Raw genomic sequence first — 21,171 nt, 5'->3', positions numbered from 1 at the left:
TTTTCACACCTGATGATGATTGCTTGTGTTGCAGTCGAAACGTGAGAATTTTATTGTTTTATATTGATTTAGATTTTTATTTTTTATTTTTTTATTTTATTGTTTTAATATCAATGTCAGAGAGAGAAAACAATCATACATTTGTTTTGGTTGATTGGGCTTTTATTTTTCTAACTTCCCGTTTTGAGATACCTATTTATTACAATTTCAATTGGCCAAAAAGTGACAAAAAATATTCTTACTTTTAATCATGCTACATTTCATTGTTAGCTAATACACGCTGGTGCATGACAATTAATGAAAAATAATGCAATCCGTGTTGATTCCAAATCGCCCTGATCTCAGAAAAACCACTCACTGCCATGCGGACACCAGTTACGACAACCATAGTTCATACGCGTTGGGACCCACTGGACTAGGTGACCACTTGTCTGCTGGCATGGTTCTATGTCAATGGCTTCAGTCGGACCAGATTTAGGTCACTTTGATCCCGGGACACCAGACCACACCCCGACCTGCCACACACAGACAACAATCCTCGACACAGGCTGTTGGGGACAGTGCTGTTAGCCAGCCCCTATTAAAGACCAGCTTGGCACACGAGGGACTGGTATGGCCAGAACAATACCCGGACACCTTTGTCTCCCCACTTGCTGACGTTTTTACACACCGCGCCATACACTCACCTGTGTTGGAAGGCAACAGCGATTGGTCCTGTGGACAGACTCGCCCCCTGCCGTGGGAATGCAGAATTTCCACCACCGGTTCACGGCTGCTAAATGTCGGGATGATGAGCTCTATTTGAGCACGTCATCACTTCTACGTGTTTTTTTTTAAATCTCACGACTTTTTAATCTCATTGATTCCGGGGGCCAACCTTTAGCTACTTGTGGAGGGGGGGGGGGCCTCAACGTTGGCACCTTTACTCGAGAGTGGCAGGTGTCGCCGTCGTTTCTTCAGTTTCATTTAATAGGTACTAGCTTGAGACTACCCGGCTTCGCTCGGGACTTGGACTCACCACGCCCGGCCGCCTTTTACCCTCCAGTGGCGATGTTCACACCATAACAGTTACTCGTTTGAGGCTGAGTCAACCTAGAGGAGGCCCAAGACCGGTTGAAATAATCGTCACCGGTGGTGGCCGTGAGAAGGAATGGGACTCGGGTTGCCGGGTTCGTAGGACAGCGCGCTAACCGCTACACCACCGCTCCCCCCACACAGACACGCGCGCACGTCCATAGGTACACATACACGCGCTCGCTGCAGACACACACAACTTTCAGGGTGCGTGCGGCAGTAAACGACTCAAATAAGAGACCAGTGCTGCTCGAAGAACGCCTTAGACCTGCAACACATTTGTATGGCACTTCACTCGCGGAGGGTTGGTGTGTGACATGAGCAGGCACACTGCGTCACGCTTCCGCATGCGGGTGACATGACAGATGTGACGTCACAACTCACTTGCGTGCAAAATATATCCATTATTGCGCCCCCACCCCCCCCCCCCCCAGAAAAATACAAAAGTCTATTGTTTTTTTATACATTTTGCATTGTGTACAGTCTGGAAAGTACCCACATGCCAAATTTCAAGTTTGTTGCATGTCGGGAAGTATGCTAAACATTTTGAAAAGACACATTCACAAATTTTCGTTTTATATATGAACAAGGCATCAACCCAGCTTCAACTATGCCAAGCGCGCTTGTTAATAATAATACAAAAGATGTCTTCATTAAACTACATGTGGGGTTGCACTTACCTCCATCTAGACCTTGTCTGAGAGGGGAGTAGAGACCCATTACAATAATTAATTTATATTTGATAGTGCATCTACAAGAGCAGCATTAGTTCTTGAGTTCTATATTGTGCAGCAAGTAAATTAATTTCCAGGAATGATAACCCTGTGAGCCATGCGGCTCTTGACTCGGCTGCAACCGCAACAAAACAAAAACAGGAACAAGAAACATCTTAAAGTGACTACACGCAACAGAAAGATCCTGGAAAAAAACAGCAAAGTCTCCCAGAAAAAAAACACCGCATTTCAACGCCCTGTGCAAAAATCCCAGTGGGATGCAAATGTGTGAATGTCATCCCACGGGCACAACGCCGCCCCCCACTACCACCATGAATTGGTGAGAAACGAAAAACCGCCCCGGGGATGGTGGGGGGTGGTGGTTGGGTTGGGGATGGTAGTGGGGGGGTGGTGGTAGTGGGGTGGTGGTAGTGGGGTGGTGGTGGGGGGGTGGTGGTAGTGGGGGATGGTAGTGGGGGGTGGTGGTGGGGGGGGTAGTGGGGGGTGGTGGTAGTGGGGTGGTGGTGGGGGATGGTGGTGGGGGGGTGGTGGTAGTGGGGTGGTGGTGGGGTGGGGGATGGTGGTGGGGGGGTGGTGGTAGTGGGGGATGGTAGTGGGGGGTGGTGGTGGGGGGGTGGTCCTGGACAGCTCCAAACGCCCCCCCCCCCCCACTTAAAAACACTCCTCTGCCGTGACGTCACCGGCGGCGAGGCCTACACGAGAGAGGCTTCTGCGTGAGTCGCCGCTCGCCCCGTCGCGTGCAGTGGTTCGCGTCTTGTTAGGCGATGTTCGCGCGAGTAAACGTCCCGAAGTTAAAGTAAGACGTGCGCGTTCAACACACGCCAGTGATGTGGATATCAAATGGCCTTGGTTGCGTTTGACAGCGGCGCGACTATTGCCGGGCCGCGATAGCGCGTGACTCAGTTTTTTACACTGCGTTACGAGTGAACTCTACAAGGGTATAAAGATACACGCGAGACCGCCTGTTGTTAACAACACCATTGTTAACACGTTCCGGTCACGTTGGCTGCTTGCCTCAGTGAGCATTGAGGCGACAGTCGTCTCCTTTGGTGGCCCTGGGCATTCTACGTTCATGTGGCGGGGTTAGGGACGGTCGTGTGATATTGCCAAGGCTGCACGTTTGGAGGTCGAGGCGGCCCCTCATAACCCCCCTAACTTGTACGGCGGTCGATAAAGTGAGCAGTACCACTTCGTGTAAAGTTAACAGTGGTGCTGTGGATAGACTTGCCCCTGGGCACGGGAATGTGGAATTTCCATCGTGACTGCAGTTTGCTAAGGGGCGACACTTTGACTCCGTGGGAAAAAATATCTCTCGTCTCAATTTGTTTCTCATCTGGTTATGAATTGGAGAAACTTAATTCGCGTGTGAAGTTTTGTTGCTGTTTCAGTGATTGCGTCATCATCGTCGTTGTTGCCGCATTCACCCTGACACTACCTTTCTCGTTCAAGAATCTTTAATCACATTTTAAAACAGCCCAGGGCACAGCCAAAGTTTGCATTTAACGCGCAAGAACTGGTCGTGGTGCCTCTGGTTGCGTGTTCACTTTATTCATCCGAGGGAGATGTTTTTGACGAACGTGTTTTTGTGATGAACTTAATTGTAATTGTACGAGGATCGGTCTAAAATGATCCCGTCCGAGTCGACTTGCGTTATGGTAAATTCATAATTTAACACTGATGCGTGATCATTTAGTTTCAACCTCTCACGTTGACGGCGGGTTTTGCCTTTTTTATTTGCTTTATTTCGCCAGGTGTGAAAGCAGTTCAACATACAGTGTACATTATTCTTTAGTTTTTCTCTTGTCATTGCGGTGATCCACGTCACTCGCAAGTGAACCTGCTCTCTCGTTCTCACCTGGTTCAACAAATGCGGCAAACTACCCCCCATTGCGTCGTCCCGCTATTAAGACCACCACCACCCCCCCGATATGCGTCGCCTCAACCCACACGGCGATGACCCCATCATCATCGTCATCGTCCGTCCCTCCTCGTGTCCGTCGCCTCAGCCTTCGCCTTCACCTACCCTGTAAATTGTGTTTGATTTACGTTGTTTCGATATTCGCCTTCGCATTTTTCAGGAACGCATCCCCCGACGTAAGCCGCCTCTACAATTGACGACTTGAAACGGACGCCACCTCAAGTATTTTCGGGGAATGTAAGTATACATGGCATGAAACGGGAGTAGCAGGAAAACACGCACATGTATATGGGGATACTGACACTCCACTAGGAAAGTTTAGCAACCAACCTTGCCGAACCTGCTGCCTTCAGGCTTCTTGTAGAGAGTGTTTGTGTTTCTCATGGCGTTTATTCTCATTGCACATTCACCACCAAAGGTTTTAATTCGGTTTGCTGAATGGTAGGTAAGGCGTGTGCCACCACACCCAGACATTACTGCAACGGCTGCATTTGCAAGTAAATGATGTGCAGTTTAAGAATCAGAAACTCTTGCTCTTTAGAGTTTGTGCTTACAGTCATTTGGTGATCTTTAAACCATATAGTAGTACCCACCACTGCACATCCCAACATGTACCTTTAGTAAGTAACTGTTGACGCACATCCCTCCTTTGGCCTCCAAATCCTAATAAGTTGACAGACATGTGCCCGTGCATTACAGATAAACCCTGTAGTGCAATGGAAATGAGAAATCTAATTTTTATGCCAATGAGAAAAATACATGTGTCAGTAAAATCGTACTTGGTGTAACCTGCCTCATTATGTATGTTGACCTTTCGCACCGTACGGAGCCAACCACGCTCATCGGAGGTGCAGGACCTTCATTATCCTATTGGTTCGGTGTAGTTTAGTGAGGGGGCCCAGAGGGCTACCGTACAGCTGCTTTTTGATAGGTAATGCTATCATATGGTGTTACATGATGCTCATGTAGTTATAACATTTTGACGATGTATTCAGTAGCATGCAGTATGAGGCAAAGGTAATTTAAATTTGAAAGTTTTTGGTATAGCAAAAGCATGGCCAAAATAAACTTGCAAGTGCTGCACTTTCACACCGTACTGTATGGTTTACATAATTTTGTACACTACAGTGCAGATTTAGGCATGCATTGTAAATCCAGACATGTGCAAATAACTACACATTTTGAAATGCATGAATACATCAGTATGCAGTAGTTTCACACACTCAAATGTATCTGTATACAGTAGTTTCACAATGTGTCACTTATTTGTTTCTGTTTGTCACGAGATGTGTTTTTTCCCAATGATAAATTCAATGCATACAATTAATCCACAATATTGATTACGGTTAACATTAAATGTCCCAGTGTTCCTGATCTTGTCATATTCCAGAAGCTAAGCAGCATTGAGCCTGGATAATCTTTGGATGAGCGATGATTATACATAAACCACTTTTATAGATTGCTGCGGGGCTATGTTCAGGGTGTGCAGACAGCAGTGCTTTAAAACCGTTGTACATACATACATGTATGCTCTCTCATCCTTACTGCCAACCTTCAACCCACACAGACCAGTGTGGTAAAGTATGGGTCAAATAAAGCCCACCACCTGTACAGAGTCGGTGAGGCCCTTATTCAACAATGGAAAGACATAGATTTGTGAGCCCCCATGTCTGTGTACTGTGAAACTGGCGGACCCTCTCACTCTGATCTCCCCGTGTGCTGCAGCCAGGTTTGTGTTGCGGTCACTTGTTAAAATGTCCCAGCAAAGCACGGTGATTGACAGATTGGAGCGGTGGGCTGCTGAGGCCGACCAGATCATTGGCTACCTGAAGCAGCAGGTGGATCTACTCAAGGACAGAGCTGGTGAGGCTTTTACACACAGTGGTATCACATGGAAACATTGCTGTGTGTTTCATACTATATAAGAACATGTTTTGCCGGCTGTATTCTTGCCTGGATTCTTATCGGTAGTGACATATTCCTCGCACATTAGTGCGATGACGTCGGCCTCATCCCACGCGCTCGAGATGGGTTCGTGTGTGCTGACTTCACGCCAAACGCTATAGAGGAGAGAGATCGAGGATGGAGGTGAGGGAGTGAGATAGAGGAGGAAGAGGTGCAGAGCAACGGAAAGGCATAGGGAGAGAGTGAAAGGGCATGAAACGGAGATGAAACAGAGCAAAATGGAAAGAGTACGGTGAGGGATAGCAGCAAGCGGTGGGAGGAAGGATTAGGGAGAGGCAAGAGAGGTTGAAACGGGAAAGGGAGGGGTGGGAATAACGAGAGCGAGGGTGACATTTGAGGGAAATGGGGAGAGAGATAGGGGGAGGGAAGTGAGTGAGATACAATGGACGGAGGAGAGGAATGTAGATGGAGGGAGAGATATAAGAGGGGACAGGATTACAGAATCGGATAGAAACAGACAAAGTGAGACATCGAGATAAATGTGGGTGTACATTCCAGAGAAGGCGGCAAGAGAAATTTGGAGAGAGACTGGGGCTCTGTATAATATTAAAAGTTTTTCTGGCTGACTGTGAGCGACAGACGGACAGTCATGTTCAATAGATGTGTGGGTTGCTACTTTTAAAGTAAAAATTTCATATTTTGGCCTGTGGTTTACATCGAGTTGTGTATTATTGTCTTGGTAAGATAAAGGGATGTATCTGTGGTGTAATAAGCATGCTGGATTGACAATCGATGTTGTGGGGCGGCAGGCGAAATAATCGTGCGCATTTTAAAAATCCTCCCGTTTTTGTTAACCCAGCAGTTAGATGATTGGCAGGTTGCATGGGTAGGGTGAAGTGTGGATACTCGTGTCTCTTCTGAGATGTCTGGGCAGTGTGAAATAGTAGGCCAAAATATAACTGAGGGCAAAAACTAGATTCGAAGCTTTTGTGACTGCAGGAACTACAACCATTATCAGGTACAAGCAACCATCATCAGATACTGATGGTTGCTTGTGTTGCATTCGAAACGTCGTATTCTATTATTATTTAATTTAATTTCTTTTTACGTGACTTTACCGAAAGAACCAAAGAGTTATAACTGAGGGGTTCTCTAAAGCTCCCTCGAGTGGAGGTTCTTCAACCAGGAGTGATGTAAGCAAGCAATTGCAGGGATGCACCTTTACGCTATCATTAATATTTTAACGCCTCACCACCAAATACTGTGATACGCAAATTGTAGATAATTTATGTTAAAAGAATAGTCTTTAGGCATGATATACATACTCTGGCAGTCTTTGACGGATCTGCAAAAAACACTTGATGTAATTAGATTTCTGCCAAGTCTTCTCAATCCCATTCATGTCAGAGAGTTATTATTCGAGGTGATTGAGCAAATGTCAAAGATCTGCCAAAGTGGTGCCAAGCAATGAGGGTACATAATTGGCATCGTGACATCAGAAGTGCCACAAGCTCATCAAGTTGAGGCATGGTGTGTGCCTAATAAGGCGATTTAAATTCACAGCGTTATAGTCTTGTATGATACTGATACATTTACTTAATACTGTACGAATTCTGAATGCCTCAGTCTGTCCCTATAAGGCACTCAAATTAAAGTCTCGACATCAGACCTGCCACCAGGTCTGGCAGATTCCCTGGTTGTGTAAATTGCTACTCACCTCAAATTGAGTCATTCGGTGTGCCTGAATAAAAATGGTCTCAGCAAGGACATATACCGCTTGCCACCTTCCCCAGGGATGGAAAATCATACAAAAATGCTCAATCCGTGGTGGATCTGTCCAAATTATGAATTGGGTTTTTTGGCCACAAGGCTATAACTTACATTCCTTAAGCCTCTTTCAGCTTCGTGACAAAATGGTGCGTTGCCAGGTTTAAATTGTCCTTGCCAAGATGTGAATTGCACCCTGATATCTCAGTTGCGCTATCAGATTTAAATATTGCCAATGAATTTAATATGAATTTAATTTTTATTCTGCATGCAATGAAAAATGATAACATGGGGGGTTGATGTTGGGAAAAAAAAATCTGTCACAAAGAAGAAAATGTTGTGAATTCCAAACATTTCTGAGGTTCGTACTGAACCAAGATTTCTATCAGGGTCAATGAAGAAAGTTGATTTCCTTGTGGATTTAAAGGCCGTTCATGCTTCCTCTATTTCTGTTGCCAGCTTACAAAGAAGGATTCTGCCTCTTGGCCACAGGCTGCAGTGCAATTAACCAACCTTGAATTTCATTGGAATATTAGCTAGCCATGCCAAGCATTTCAGAAAATATTCACAAATAGTATTTTTTCTCTTGATGTGCATTAAAATGCAGACGTGTCCCAGGAACTTGCTAAAAAAAACACGAATTTTTACATTTTATTGCTGTGAAAGGAGTCTCAGTAGTTCAAGCTCAAACATCAAAGGTATTGTCTTGCACAGTTATTAAACATTAGCCTTTTGCCCGTCCAAGGATGGGTGTATTGCAGTAAATCTGAAACTTGCAAGCGAAAAACAGTGCGATGTGATATTCATTGCATTAATGCCTGTGCAATTTGTAAGGGCGCGGTGACACAGACATATTTCATTTGAAGGTTATAATCCCTTGTTCAGCATGACGTCCTTTTTACTTTGATGTCTCAATTGCGTTAGAGAGAGATGGCGTGACGCAAGGGTTCTGCCTTTGTAGTGAGGGTTGTAAGTTGACGGCAAGGAGGGGGGAGGAGGTGCCTCTGCCCCTATGTGGAGGACGTCACCTGCTCATGATTATTAATGAGGGGGACTGGTTGATGTGGAGTGACATTACGAGCATTAAGGACATACATTCCTTGGTGATTATAGTAGTTTTTATTTATCTGATTTAAAATAAAGTCCAAGGGAAATGGGAATTGTAGATACAATGAGCATTTTGCAATGTTGAGATGTGTGCATGTTTAGCAGTGAGCAAATAAATAACTGATAAAGAATAATTGGGACAAGGTAATTGATGAAAGCGTATTCTGTGGCATGCTTCAATTGTAATAGCTTTAGAAATAAAGAAATCGGCCCTTTTATATTTAAATATTTTTTTGTGAAGTGCTTGCTATATAATAGGTGAGGTATATTTAAGAGTCTTTACTATTTGGTTTGTCTGTCGGGATGCAATATTATGTCTAGAGGACAAGCTGCCAATACAATTAGTATTGAGAACATGATCAGTTAGCAACACATTGTCAGTAGGAACATTTAGCTGGCTAGCCCACAGGCGTACATTTTTTTATTTTACATTTCTGATGAATTAATTGCATTACAGTGTAATGGAAGATGTTAATGCTTTTGCATCCAAGGCTTTTGCAGATTTGTGGCCAAGGTTCTTATACTGCATATATAGATCTAACTAACTGTTGTGAAGAATTATATTATTTAGTAATGTAAAAGTAGATTCAGTCCAGAGTTAAGAGTCATATTTTATATCGATATTCGACGGATGTGCTTTGAAAGATGCGTTTACGCGTTCTCTTACCTGCTTGTGTATTGATTTTCTGGGTTTTTCTGGCTTGCATGTCCACCTTATAAGTAACAAAAGTCTAGATTTTTTATGCAGCGAATAGGCTACTTATTGCTCTGCCCAGAAAATCTCTGTCCATGCATCTGAGGACACTTCACACACTTTCATGGAAACTGTACAAGTCAAAAGGCAATCACTACACAGTTTGCAACACAGCTTATCAATACCAATGACTACAGTTTTTGGTGCAAATTTGGCAACAAAATATTTCCTACAAGCTTTTATACAGAAAATAATCATTCCGACCAACGTAGTTCACGTGTGTGTGCTCAAAAGCGAACACGTTGGGTGGAAGCTAGTGCACGCCCCTTGTACGTGCGTTTATATATTTCCAAGTGCATATTTCTTTGTAAGATCGAATCCCATAAAGTGCAGGCTCCTTTAGTTGACGGGCCTTTCCAGTTTAGATTTAGTTTTACTTATGATCGGTATTTATGCGTGTATTTACAATTTGTTTGGGTTTTCCGCCCCGGGGAAGCTGCCATGGGCAAATGGATAGCACACTGGACTAATTGGGTTCAGCAGAGTTCATCAACAGGTCGCATGTGGTGGGGATCAGTGTGTGGCCAGCATGGAAGAGCCGGCCAAAGACTATCTAGCGGGGTCACGGAGCTCCCCTGAGTGCAGGCCCTTCCACCAGCAGTGGCGTGAGTGATCATTTGCAGGGGTGTACCTTTTACTTTTTCCACCCAGGATGGTCATTGCTTTGCTTTGTACACGATGTTCCCCACTCTGTGCAGTGTTGCAGCAGTCGCAACGTGAAGAAGAGAGTCTGCAGCATGAGAATGAAACACTAAAGCAAGAAATTGAAGTTGTGAAGCAGCAGCTCATTGCGGCTGAAGTTAGGAATGGATGTAAGTGCTTTTTTCCAATCAAATTACCAAAGCATTAATTAATTTATGTTATTCTATTTTTTTAACACATGGTAGGAAACCATAGTACCTGGAGGAAGCGCATGCATACTAGATTCTGAGCCTGCTACATTGATGTGTTAAAAATAAAAATAAAATTTTCAACTGCAACGTTATGCTGAATTGCAATAATTCATTTAAGTTGTGAATTATAATACCCCGACTGCCCAGCTTTGGAATGTGTTGTTGAATGTTGAGCACTAAGTGTTTATAATGCAGTGAATGATTTTCTCATGAGGCCGTTACCCATATGACATTTCTTATCTTGTGTCTTTGCTATCATAGGGTCAAACACTATGCTGATCATCTGAGATAAACAAATTGATATATAAATCGCATTAAAATACAGATTAGAATAAATGTGTTATTGTTCTGGCAGTCATACCACTATATTGGCATAGAGAGTTTTTGAGTGAAGCTTTGTTTGTGTCGTGATGGTGGTGACGCGTGCAGTGGTGCAGATTCCACTGCCCACGCAGCAGACGGTGTGTGTCACTCCCCCGTCAAAGGCCGGCACCGATACTGTCGCAGAGAAGACGTCTCAAAGTCTCTCCAGCCCCTCGGACGTCGACTCGCCCCAGGCGGCTGCCCAGCCACCTCCCACGGGGGACAAGAAAAAAGAAAAGGCTGAGAAGAAAGGTGATTTCCAGACATTTACAGTTCAGATATTCTGGCCAGATGTTTCCACTTTTTTTAGTTTTCAATGGTTTGTGGGGACAGGACGTTTTACCACATTGACCACTGCAAAAACGGTCTGGCTAAGCTGAGGAAGCTGTATAGATTGATTCCATACAAACAAGTTGGCTTTTATTGTCCCTCCGTGATATTTTGGCTCATGCTAATCACCGACATATAATCATTATTTATGTTTTTGCCTTTATTTCTCGACTGCAGTTTTTGGAAAACATTCAAATGGTTCTGAATAACTTTGGTGGAAGGGCATCTCTGTCTGATACCCCACATAACATGTATTTTAAATTATGCATGCAGTCTTTGTTTCAATGTTCTATTTTAAATAATGATTATAATTATATCTAAATGTATTATACCTAGGTCTTGAGAGCTTGGATGAATGTATCACGTTCCGTTGCCATTTCCTACAAAGGTTAGGCATTATTGTATTTGATATATATCAGTTCTTCACAGAATGTGATTGATCGTATGTATGTGGGTAGTGGTAGAAACACTTCCCAAACCTGACTTGCTAATTTTGGTGGTGGTCTTTAAATATTTAGTTTTTGTTTTCCAAATGACCTTTGTGAAACATTTCTACACATGATGATGAGATACTAATGGGTCTATAATTCTTGAGTTCAGTTACATCATCCATTTTAACTAAACAATGACCAAGGCATCTTTCCATGCCTTGGTCATTGAATAGTGAAGCAGGTGGAAGGCTTCACTATTCTGGCAAATTGCCCGATGATGCTGGATGTAATTACCAGCGACACGTCGTACTCAAAAATTGTAAATGTTGTGGATTTACTCTTCAACACACCGGTGGGCTAAAGTAGATAACTATTTGTCTTTTGTCAACTTGACACATTTTTTTTATTGGTTGGCAATGTCGGGTGGTGGAGGGTTATGACACATTTATAAATAACGCGATCTAACCCAAAAACCTTTATTATGAATTCATTTCTTTGCAAATATTTGTGTAAATGTATGATAATTCTGTTGAAAGAAAGAAAATTACTGGTCCCGATTTTTCTAGGACATTCAAAGTGAACATGTGATATAGTTTGATATTTCTGAATTGCCAATTATCTATCACCTTCTTCTTTGGTTCTTTCGGTAAAGTCGCGTAGAATGAGAATAAAATAAAATTCTCACGACGTTTCGGCCACAACGCCGCTTGCGTTGTGGCCAAAACGCCGCTTGCGTTGTGGCCGAAACGTCGTGAGAATTTTATTGTGTTATTTTATTATTTTAGTCTCATTCTACGTGACTTTACCGAAAGAACCAAAGAAGATGAATCCTTGCAGTCACGAAAGCTTCAAATCGAAATCTATCACCTTTTTATTTTTATGTCCCAATTGCTTGTTGTGACATCTTCAATCAATGTTGTATTGTGCCCTCTATATTTTGTGCTTTCTAGTCAGATTTCCTGATTAAACAGCAATTATACCAACAATGGAAATTAGTTATTGAAGTGCTGAATGAGGAAGTCTGCAAATTTGATAAATATGACAATTCGGCATTTTAACACATCTTGTGTGGACACAGCTGGAAAACACAGAATAAATATTAGGAAATTTCGAGGGGGTTGAGAGCGGGTGTATTTTGAAAACCGAACTTGAAAATGAAAAGCAACAGAGTAATGCACCTAAAGAATACAGTTTTCCATCGGTGCATATTACCTGCCTTAACATGGGCAGAAAATGGAATAAAAGTTGAAAAAATTGTTAGGGAGAGAGGTGCATGCTTAGGATTACACTGAGAGACGATTTAACAACGTACAATTTAAGAATAGGTTTTCCCCTTTATGGCAATAAAACAGTTGTGTTAATTTGTTAAAACACCAAACTGAAACGTTTTGCAAGGAATCACCACAAGTGGTTAATGCAGACATGATTCCTTGCAAAATGTTTCAATTTGGTGTTTTAAGATCTTAACACAGCTGTTTTAACATCTTAACACAACTGTTTTATTGCCAGAAAGGGGAAAACCTATTCTTATATTTTGATCCTGGCAAAGGAGGTCCCATGATGAAATGTATAATTTATTAAAAAAAGAACACTTGATCGACACTTTGTTTCAGAATCTTTAATCATTTCAAAGTGAAAACATTCTTTAATATAACATAATTAACTGCAAATTTGAAGAAAACCCAAGAGTAAGCCAATATACATGTACAGGTATCATTTATATTGGCTGAATTGATTTGTGAAAATTAAAAGAAACAGCACATTTTTTTAATGTTTTTGTTTTGAAATGACTTTCAGGAAAGGATTTAAATATAACAAGGCATTGTATGATAAACAAAATAACTCCTTGTTCACATCAATTGAAAACATCAAATGTGGGTATTTACCTAAAGCTAAAAAAATGCTTTTAATTTGACTGACAATTTTCACATTATCACAGAGTTAAAATGCAGAGGGTGTCATAGGGCTTAATGACATGTGACACAGTGTTGTATAACAAAATTACATCGCGTTTCATTTCTGTTCGCGTTTCATTTCTTTTCAGAGGCACAACACAACATTATAGGGCACTATGATTGCAGTTCATTTTATGTTCAAAGTCCTCTGATTCCATCCTGGATGAGATTCTCATGCAATAGAATGAGATTCTGCAATAGAATGAGATTCTATTGCGAATTTGCGAATATAGCTTATATCTAAGCTGCTAGCTTCACAATCATGACCAAATATAGTTAACCAGGCTCACTATCAATATCTATTGCTGAGTGTATCATTGGCTCATTTCTACTGCCATTCTGCCATGACATTCAGGAAAGAAAGGGCTTGTGGGACTTGGACATTGTAGTGAAGGCCAGCCTTGGCACAGTCCTTACCCGTGCCCATGCGCAGACAGACATTATTGAGCAGCCACATTAATGGCCACGTAACTGGATGCCCTGGGACTGATTAGTGGTATTTCTGCTGGTTGCTGCCCTGGCTGTCTCTCCTCATTTTTTCTGTCGCCAGGCTCTCAAGTCATTTCATCGTGGGCTGTGTTGCCGTCTCTCCTCTCTCCCATGTGTCCCTGCCGTTATTTACTCTACACCCCCATTTTACCCTGATGTTGTGGGGCTTTTTCAATCGTTGTAAAACGTTTTGACGCTTGATTGATTGCATTTAGATGTTATGTAACTTTTAATAATAGATGTTGTAATGGAATCATTTATTCAATCTTTTATTTTGGAAATATTCCATCATTACAGTTGTTCAACTGCACAGGGCATCGATTGCTGTTTGCGGCACATTTTGTGGCAGATATGATTATTTTACAAAAATAAAATTGCCATTGAATATAAATGACATTTATTTTTGTTGAGCACGAATAAACTCACTGTGAAGGACAAACACAACAGATTATAATATACACCTTCAGATTAATGTGGTTAAAAATCTCTTCAGGCAGTCCCTGAGATACGAACGTCCGACTTGTGAACATCCACATTTACGAAAGAGCCGCCGTAAGATGTCATTATTTTTCACTATTCAACTTGCGAACGTTCGCTCGTGCTCATGAACCGCAGAACTATTTGGTTTGATAGTGATCCTCCGTGAGATGTAATGAGTCCCAGCATCATCCCGCATTATGCTCAATGACAGTGAACCGTTTGACTCGGGGTAAGTGAAAATAAAACGTTTTTTATGTTACTTTATTGATGTTTTATTTACTATACAGTATTTATTACAGAATTACATGCAAATGTACAAGTTTAACAATATTGAAACATTTTTGTTGAACCACAACACATTTCATAACACTGACCGTACGTACGATTATTTATTGATTTTCCTTGGTTCTTTCGGTAAAGTCACGTAGACTGAGAATAAAATAATAAATTGATAAAATAAAATAACACAATAATATTCTCACGACGTTTCGGCCACAACACAAACGGCCGCTTGTGTTGTGGCCGAAACGCCGTGAGAAAATTGTGTTATTTTATGAATTTATTATTTTATTCTCATTCTACGTGATTTTACCAAAAGAACCAAAGAAGATGAATCCTTGCAGTCACGAAAGTTTTAAATCGAAATATAGATTGATTGCTGAGATATAAACAAATCGACTTGCGAACGGGTTCTCCGGAACTTAACCCGTTCGTAAGTCGAGGACTGCCCATAGTTGCAGTTGCCAAAAAACGATACCGCTCTCGTAAAAGACGAGAGAGCCCGTGAGAATTGCGACACGTGCAACGGCCTTTGGTAATATTTAATGTCTGCGCTGCAGGTGAAAAGAAGGACAAGGAGAAGAAGGTGGCAGGCGTGGAGGAGGCGGCTCGTCCTGTGGACGTGTCCCGGCTGGACCTGCGCGTGGGACGCATCGTCTCGGCACAGAAGCACCCAGACGCCGACTCGCTGTACGTGGAGCAGGTGGACGTGGCGGAGGCAGCGGCGCGCACTGTGGTCAGCGGCCTCGTCAAGCACATCCCCCTCGAGCAGGTGCGCCGGGCGTGGGGCCTTGTTCAGTGGGCGCTGCTTTGTGTGTGTGAAATGTTAGTTTTTTTGTTATCCGTTTCAGGATTTGTCGCAAAACCGTGGGGAAAGTTTTTAAAGCCATTATAAGCTCTGGTTGAGAACAAAAGTTATTGTTAATGGGTTATGGGCCGTCCATAAATGACGTCACGCACCTGGGTGGGGGGGGTCAGATATTTGTGACGATGGCGGGGGGTGGGGTTGAGAAATTTGACGTCACGTAAAAATGCGCAACTTTAAATAAATATAGACATGTTCTACTTGATTAAATAGACTTTTTAATAAATGTTTTCTCCTCCAACAGTGTGCAGCGCCACATTCAATACGCACTACAATGACAATAGTTTAAAGCGATTTGAAGCATGTTTTGTTTGGGGAGGGGGGGGGGCAGAGCTTTGTGACGTCATATTGGAGGGGGGCTCTGACTTTTTGTGACGCCGTGTGACGAAGGGGGGGGGGGTCAAAAATCGTCCAAAATCGCGTGATGTCATTTATGAAATGCTTTTATCCGAAATGTGCTCATATCAAACATTGCTCTTTGCTTTCCCCCTCGCCAGTGTAATGTTCGCGTGTGTTGCTTATTAGAACTGTGCTTATATGCAGCTTCTACTGTCATCAGTTCACCCATTAATATAGATTTTTTTCCACTTAAGTACATCCAATGGAATTGTGTGCGTACAAATGTGTTTTTCAGTTTGTGCATGTTGCATGTATGAGTTCACGTGGCCCCTGCAGCAACTTCGTGGCTGCTATATTTACTGCATTGCTTAAAAATTATTTTTGAATCGAATTGCGACCCTGAAGAGAGATAATTCGTCGCATCACCGGGATGTGTTGAATCATGAAACCCGAAATGCATGTGTGTATTATAGTTTAATACTGTGTACATAAGTCTCTTGGGTCTGAACATTTTGGTGCCAAAATAGAATATAATTTTTTTGTTTTCAAGTATTGGCACACTTGTGCTATTTTCCAATTTTCACAGACCTACATAGTTGAGTCCTATTTGACTAATTAATTATTCCACGGAGGATATTTTTTTTTATGTTTATGTCATAATGCTAATTTCATTTTGGTACCTAGGTGGAACACAATGACTTTCACAAACTGAAATTTAAATGTCACTTTTTAAATTGAATTGTATTTTTTCCCCCTCTTTATATACACACCTTACTACTATTTAAAATAATCTATGCCTCAAGTTTTCTTGCTGGATGCTGGCTGGGCTCCTCACCACCCCAACAATAACTATTGATTAGTGGGGGTGTGCTGTTGCTATGGAAATTAGCTGGGTAACTGGCTCAATTCGATTTTGTGTTTAACAAATAAACATTAAATTGAAGCGGGGCAGAAGAAGTTCGAAAGACAAAAATAGCGACACCAAAGAGGTGGGATTAACAGAAGACTGGCATGGGTAATTAAACCTTGCTCTAGCTTTGTGCTCCTATTGATGTAATTATTTCACCTGAATATTCTTTAAATCCTTTAGAATATAAAAACCTCACAATACAGGAATCCCCCAATGTAAATTGCCGCATTACGTGTTTTTTGCATACACGTTGTTGACTCATTCTAATGTTTCGCATATGCATTCTTTTTAAAATTGTGCAAACATTTTTTCACGCAATTCTTTAACTAGGAAAGCACACGGTGAAAACGGACTTTTGCGATGCGATGCCTTACTGTACTCGCCTAGCGCGTACCACCAAAAACCTCCACATGGCAGCGGGAATCTTGACTTGACAATGTGGAGGAGTTGGACACGGTGGAGCTGCTTTAGTCCCATTATTATTTTAAATGTACGTTTATTTACAGTCGTATGCATTTTTGTACACTTCATGACATTTAGTCACGCATTTTTTTTTCCAGAAACTTTGGCTAGGAACGCAACCCCTGATTTTAACATTTCTATGAGAAATTTTAATTCACTTAAAGTAATTTTGAGTTTGGTAACATTTTCCAGAAATGCATCCCTTGTGCATAGCTTTGGATCCTTGTACATAATATCTTGAATTTTATTACGTTTAAAAAACACCGCCTTTTTATTGCTCTGAGTACAGGATTGTGTAAAGAGTATGAAAATGTCAGCTGTCTCTTATTTTCCGTTGCAGAGGAATGGTTCTGTACGCATACATCAAACAATAAATTATTAAATGTATTTTGCTTTTGAGATATGGTTGTTTTGTCGTTGGGAGCAGATGCAGGACAGGATGATTGTGGTGATGTGTAACCTCAAGCCGGCCAAGATGCGGGGTGTGCTGTCGCAGGCCATGGTGATGTGCGCCAGCTCCTCCGACAAGGTAGAGATCCTGGACCCCCCGGCTGGGGCCGTTCCTGGAGACCGCATCACCTTCAAAGGGTACCCAGGTAAGCTCACCTACAGGTATACCTAGCAGTAGGTCTCAGCCAATCACTTGGACATCTGTGAAAAAAGAGCTTTAGAGCTCATCGGATTCCTGCAGTAGAAATACATATTCTGCTTCTGACCTGAAGCATCTGCAGCTGATTTTTTTTCTGGCAGTAACAACAAGTATTACACTTGATTGGCAAAGGGTTGTAGCACCTTCTGTCCCAGCCAGTCACTCATAGAAGTCCGTGCCTGCGGAGCAGAGGACCCCGTGTCGGTCTCAAACTGACGCGGCCAGGTGTGATGGACAACTGGACGTTTTAAATTGCCACCTGGCCTCACTGAGTCTCAACGTGACACGCAGCTGATGGGTGGCCGGGGCCCCAGAGTGTTCTCTGGCATCGGTCTGACATGGCCGAACAGCAGTAATCGCCTCTCAGATATCACAACATTAATTTTGCCGAGGAAAGTATTCGATGTTATTGCATATGTATCTCAATTTAAGTAAATGTTCCTAATTAAGTAAATGAGTCACTGATATTCACTCTTTTTTTTTAAAGCAGCATTTTATTTTAAAAGGAATTGATCATAACTTTCACCGTTTTTGCTGGTTAATAAAATTGGGGATTTAGTCATTGCATGTAAACTTTTGTGTATTCATAAAAAGTATTGCATAGTAACTGTTCAAACATTGGTGATGAACAGGGAAACGTGGAGAAGCCACTGCAAGGAGATATTGGTGAAGAAGGATATGGTCATGACCCAATAGCTAAAGCCAAAGTATGCACGTGTATAACTCTACATTATTTTGTACTTATTACATGCAAATTTTAGTGTGTGCAAAGTCAGAATTTCTGTTCCAGTGGAAGGATGTCAAGTTAATTTCATTATTCTAGCATAATGTTGTGACTGAGGTTTGAATGCATGGGGTTAAAAAACATCTGATTCTACAGGCCTCCACTCATAACCAGCAGTGAATAGTACACATTGGAACTATTCGGCACGCTTTAACATTGTTCTTTCGGTCTCTTTAGTCATATGCCCCATGCCTTGCTGACTTTATTTAAGAACCATTGTCTTTGCCTCCATGTCATAACCCATTGTTTGTATTTTATTTGCAGGTGAGCCAGACAAGGAGCTTAACCCCAAGAAAAAGATTTGGGAACAAGTGCAGCCAGATCTCCTGACTAATGGCGAGTTCGTGGCTACCTACAAGGGTGTGCCCTTTGAAGTGGCAGGCAAGGGTGTGTGCAAGGCACAAACTATGGCCAACAGTGGAATTAAATAAGGGCTTTAAAATTGTTTGTGCAATGCTCTCTACCTGCTGCTGAATAAGGATATTTCAATGTTAAATGATAGAGAGCTATACGACTACAAATGATGCTGTGTTGTTAGAACATTTAAGTAATTCTCACTTTATGCTATGTTCTAGTACCGGTTGTACGAGACACTGGCAGACGTTGACGATTTGAGTGCTTGGTGCAGTAAAACTCTCCTTTGCCAGGATTGGAGTTAGGAAATTCTCTCAAAGACAAATTCATGGCTAAAAGTAGTTGTATTTATATTAAAGACTTATCTATGGCTAACCTGTGAAAATCGGTGGATAATAGCCTTCATTTTAAATCCGATGCAATGTACTGCAGTGTACAGACACTTCTCGCTGATTGAGCAAGATAGGTTGCATGAAATTGGCTCGATAAGCAAAGACTCGTTAAACGATAATAGAATTTAGCATTGAAATAGCTGCTAAATTCTATGCTAATTCCTTTGTCAAGGCGCATTGTTTCTTCTCACACAGCTTAAAGGTCGCGATCTGAGCGTGGCTTTTTCGCTCCAGCGCTGTCCTCCAGACAGTCTCGTCCCTTCACCTGATGAAGGCCACTTGTGTTGTGTGACTTTACCGAAAGAACCAAAGAAGATGAATCCTTGCAGTCACGAAAGCTTTAAATCAGTGTTCCATCGCCAAGCAAAGTTTTGCTCGCTTTGCCAACAAATAAAAAATGCTCGTTGTGGCGAATTCTCGTAGAAAGAACGTTCGTTAAGCGAGATACGCCTGTGTGTTCCCCGTGGAAGCAGCGGCACCTTCACTCACCGGAGATAACAGTACAGAGAACAACATCCACAACACAAAACATAATCTTCCATTGTTGTCGATACAGCCTTCCTGTTAGGGAAGAATTGTGGATCAGCCAGACCATTTGGAAATTAGGAGTTTGAGATAAGAAGGCTGTGGATAAGAGTTTTACTGCCATGGTTTGGGAAAATAAAATCTGAATTGAAATGTTCATCATAATCATTAACAAGCTGAAGGCCTCCCCAAGTCGGCACTATCATCCTGCGACACGATAAGCCGAAATGTTTATTGATCATTTTACTGTTGGTGTAACTTTATATTTTGTAAAGAGTAAGAAGAAAGCAAAAAACAAACGCACTCCTACTCTATATATACCTGAAATTGTTTCGTCTTTTTTTGGCATTCGAAATAAATCGACGTCTACAGCACAATGTTTGCTGGTTGCATTATGTGTGATGGTTGCATTGTGTGAGATGTCTCTTGATGTGTGATGCTTCATATTTTGAGTGCTTATCTTTCATGATAGTTGGCTGTATTCCCATCACAACATTTCAGATTACTGGGTTGGTTGAATATTTATGTGTGCTGAAACATGCAGTGCACTTTTAGCAAATTATTGAAATTGAAGGTCATTCGGTTGTTATTGTTAAAGAAGATTAGATGAAAATGTGTTGTCCGAAAGCAATTTCAGAACCATTGGTAGAAATTTACTGTGAAATTTTCATTTTTTTAAATATTCCATCATAAGGGCGTTTTATATTGGATTTTAGATTACCATAAGTATAGTAAATGTTCTAGATTTGAAGCTTTCGTGACTGCAAGGATCCATACTCTTTGGTTCTATTCGGTAAAGTCACGTGTTTTTTTACCTACGTGACTTTACCGAATAGAACCAAAGAGAATAGTAAATGTGTACTGACGCGTAGATATTTTATAATATGCCTACAACGATACAATAGATTATTTAAAGGGGACCAGTATTACAAATGTCATCTTTGTATGTTCCAATCTGGTGGATATTTTTTTTTAATTTAACAAAATGCTGCGAAAACAGTTATGAACTTTGTTGATGTTTTGGTTTTATTTTTTATTCCATTAATCCATTCCTTCCTGTTATTAAAATGTTATTCAAATAGCATGATATAATTAAGTGAGAGCATCCTGCGAAAACCTGCATATCCAGGATTTAACGAGTTACTTTGTGCACTGTACATGACAAACTACTGCAGTTGACGTTTCATATACTCGTGTAGCACTTGTGCAATGCAAAAAATCATTGCAATAATCGCAATCTAGCTCGGCGAAGATGATCTTAATTAGAAATGTCATTCACAATGTCAGGCTGAATAACGTAGCAAAGCAAATGCCAAGTGAGGTTAATTAGAATTGCTGTAAGTATACGTAGCATACTCTTTCGTAGCATAGCTTTTTTTGTTGTTGCCAAGTTGATAAAGGTGCGTTGTCAA

The 21,171-nt window shown here is 41.7% G+C and overlaps 1 protein-coding gene across 4 annotated transcripts; it reads left to right on the top strand.

Annotated features, from left to right (window-relative positions):
• The first annotated feature begins 2,404 nt into the window (after positions 1 to 2,404).
• AIMP1 (aminoacyl tRNA synthetase complex interacting multifunctional protein 1) lies at positions 2,405 to 20,136 on the top strand. 4 transcript variants are annotated; one of them, XM_032956436.2, is made up of 8 exons: positions 2,405 to 2,521; positions 3,887 to 3,963; positions 5,456 to 5,589; positions 9,958 to 10,071; positions 10,582 to 10,767; positions 15,040 to 15,251; positions 17,483 to 17,651; positions 18,753 to 20,136. In XM_032956436.2, coding segments are annotated over exons 2-8 (984 nt in total). In that variant the 5' UTR covers positions 2,405 to 2,521; positions 3,887 to 3,961; the 3' UTR covers positions 18,920 to 20,136. The 4 variants fall into 4 exon arrangements, with proteins under 4 accessions (XP_032812327.2, XP_032812329.2, XP_032812328.2 ...); XM_032956438.2 differs by having other exon boundaries at positions 5,452 to 5,589; XM_032956437.2 differs by having other exon boundaries at positions 2,484 to 2,604.
• Positions 20,137 to 21,171: the final 1,035 nt, after the last annotated feature.

The sequence above is a fragment of the Petromyzon marinus genome, chromosome 18, assembly GCF_048934315.1.
Source record: "Petromyzon marinus isolate PM22_M1 ecotype Great Lakes invasive population chromosome 18, UKy_Petmar_22M1.pri1.0, whole genome shotgun sequence".
Taxonomy (NCBI): Eukaryota; Metazoa; Chordata; class Hyperoartia; order Petromyzontiformes; family Petromyzontidae; genus Petromyzon; species Petromyzon marinus.
This window is presented reverse-complemented; position numbering and strand designations above follow the sequence as displayed.

What these genes read in the sequence shown, in the direction of transcription:
- AIMP1 (XM_032956436.2), top strand. An exon ending in GGCTGAAGTTAGGAATGGAT is followed by an intron (nt 10,072 to 10,581) that starts GTAAGTGCTTTT and finishes TGACGCGTGCAG; the next exon opens with TGGTGCAGATTCCACTGCCC. An exon ending in AGAAAAGGCTGAGAAGAAAG is followed by an intron (nt 10,768 to 15,039) that starts GTGATTTCCAGA and finishes TCTGCGCTGCAG; the next exon opens with GTGAAAAGAAGGACAAGGAG.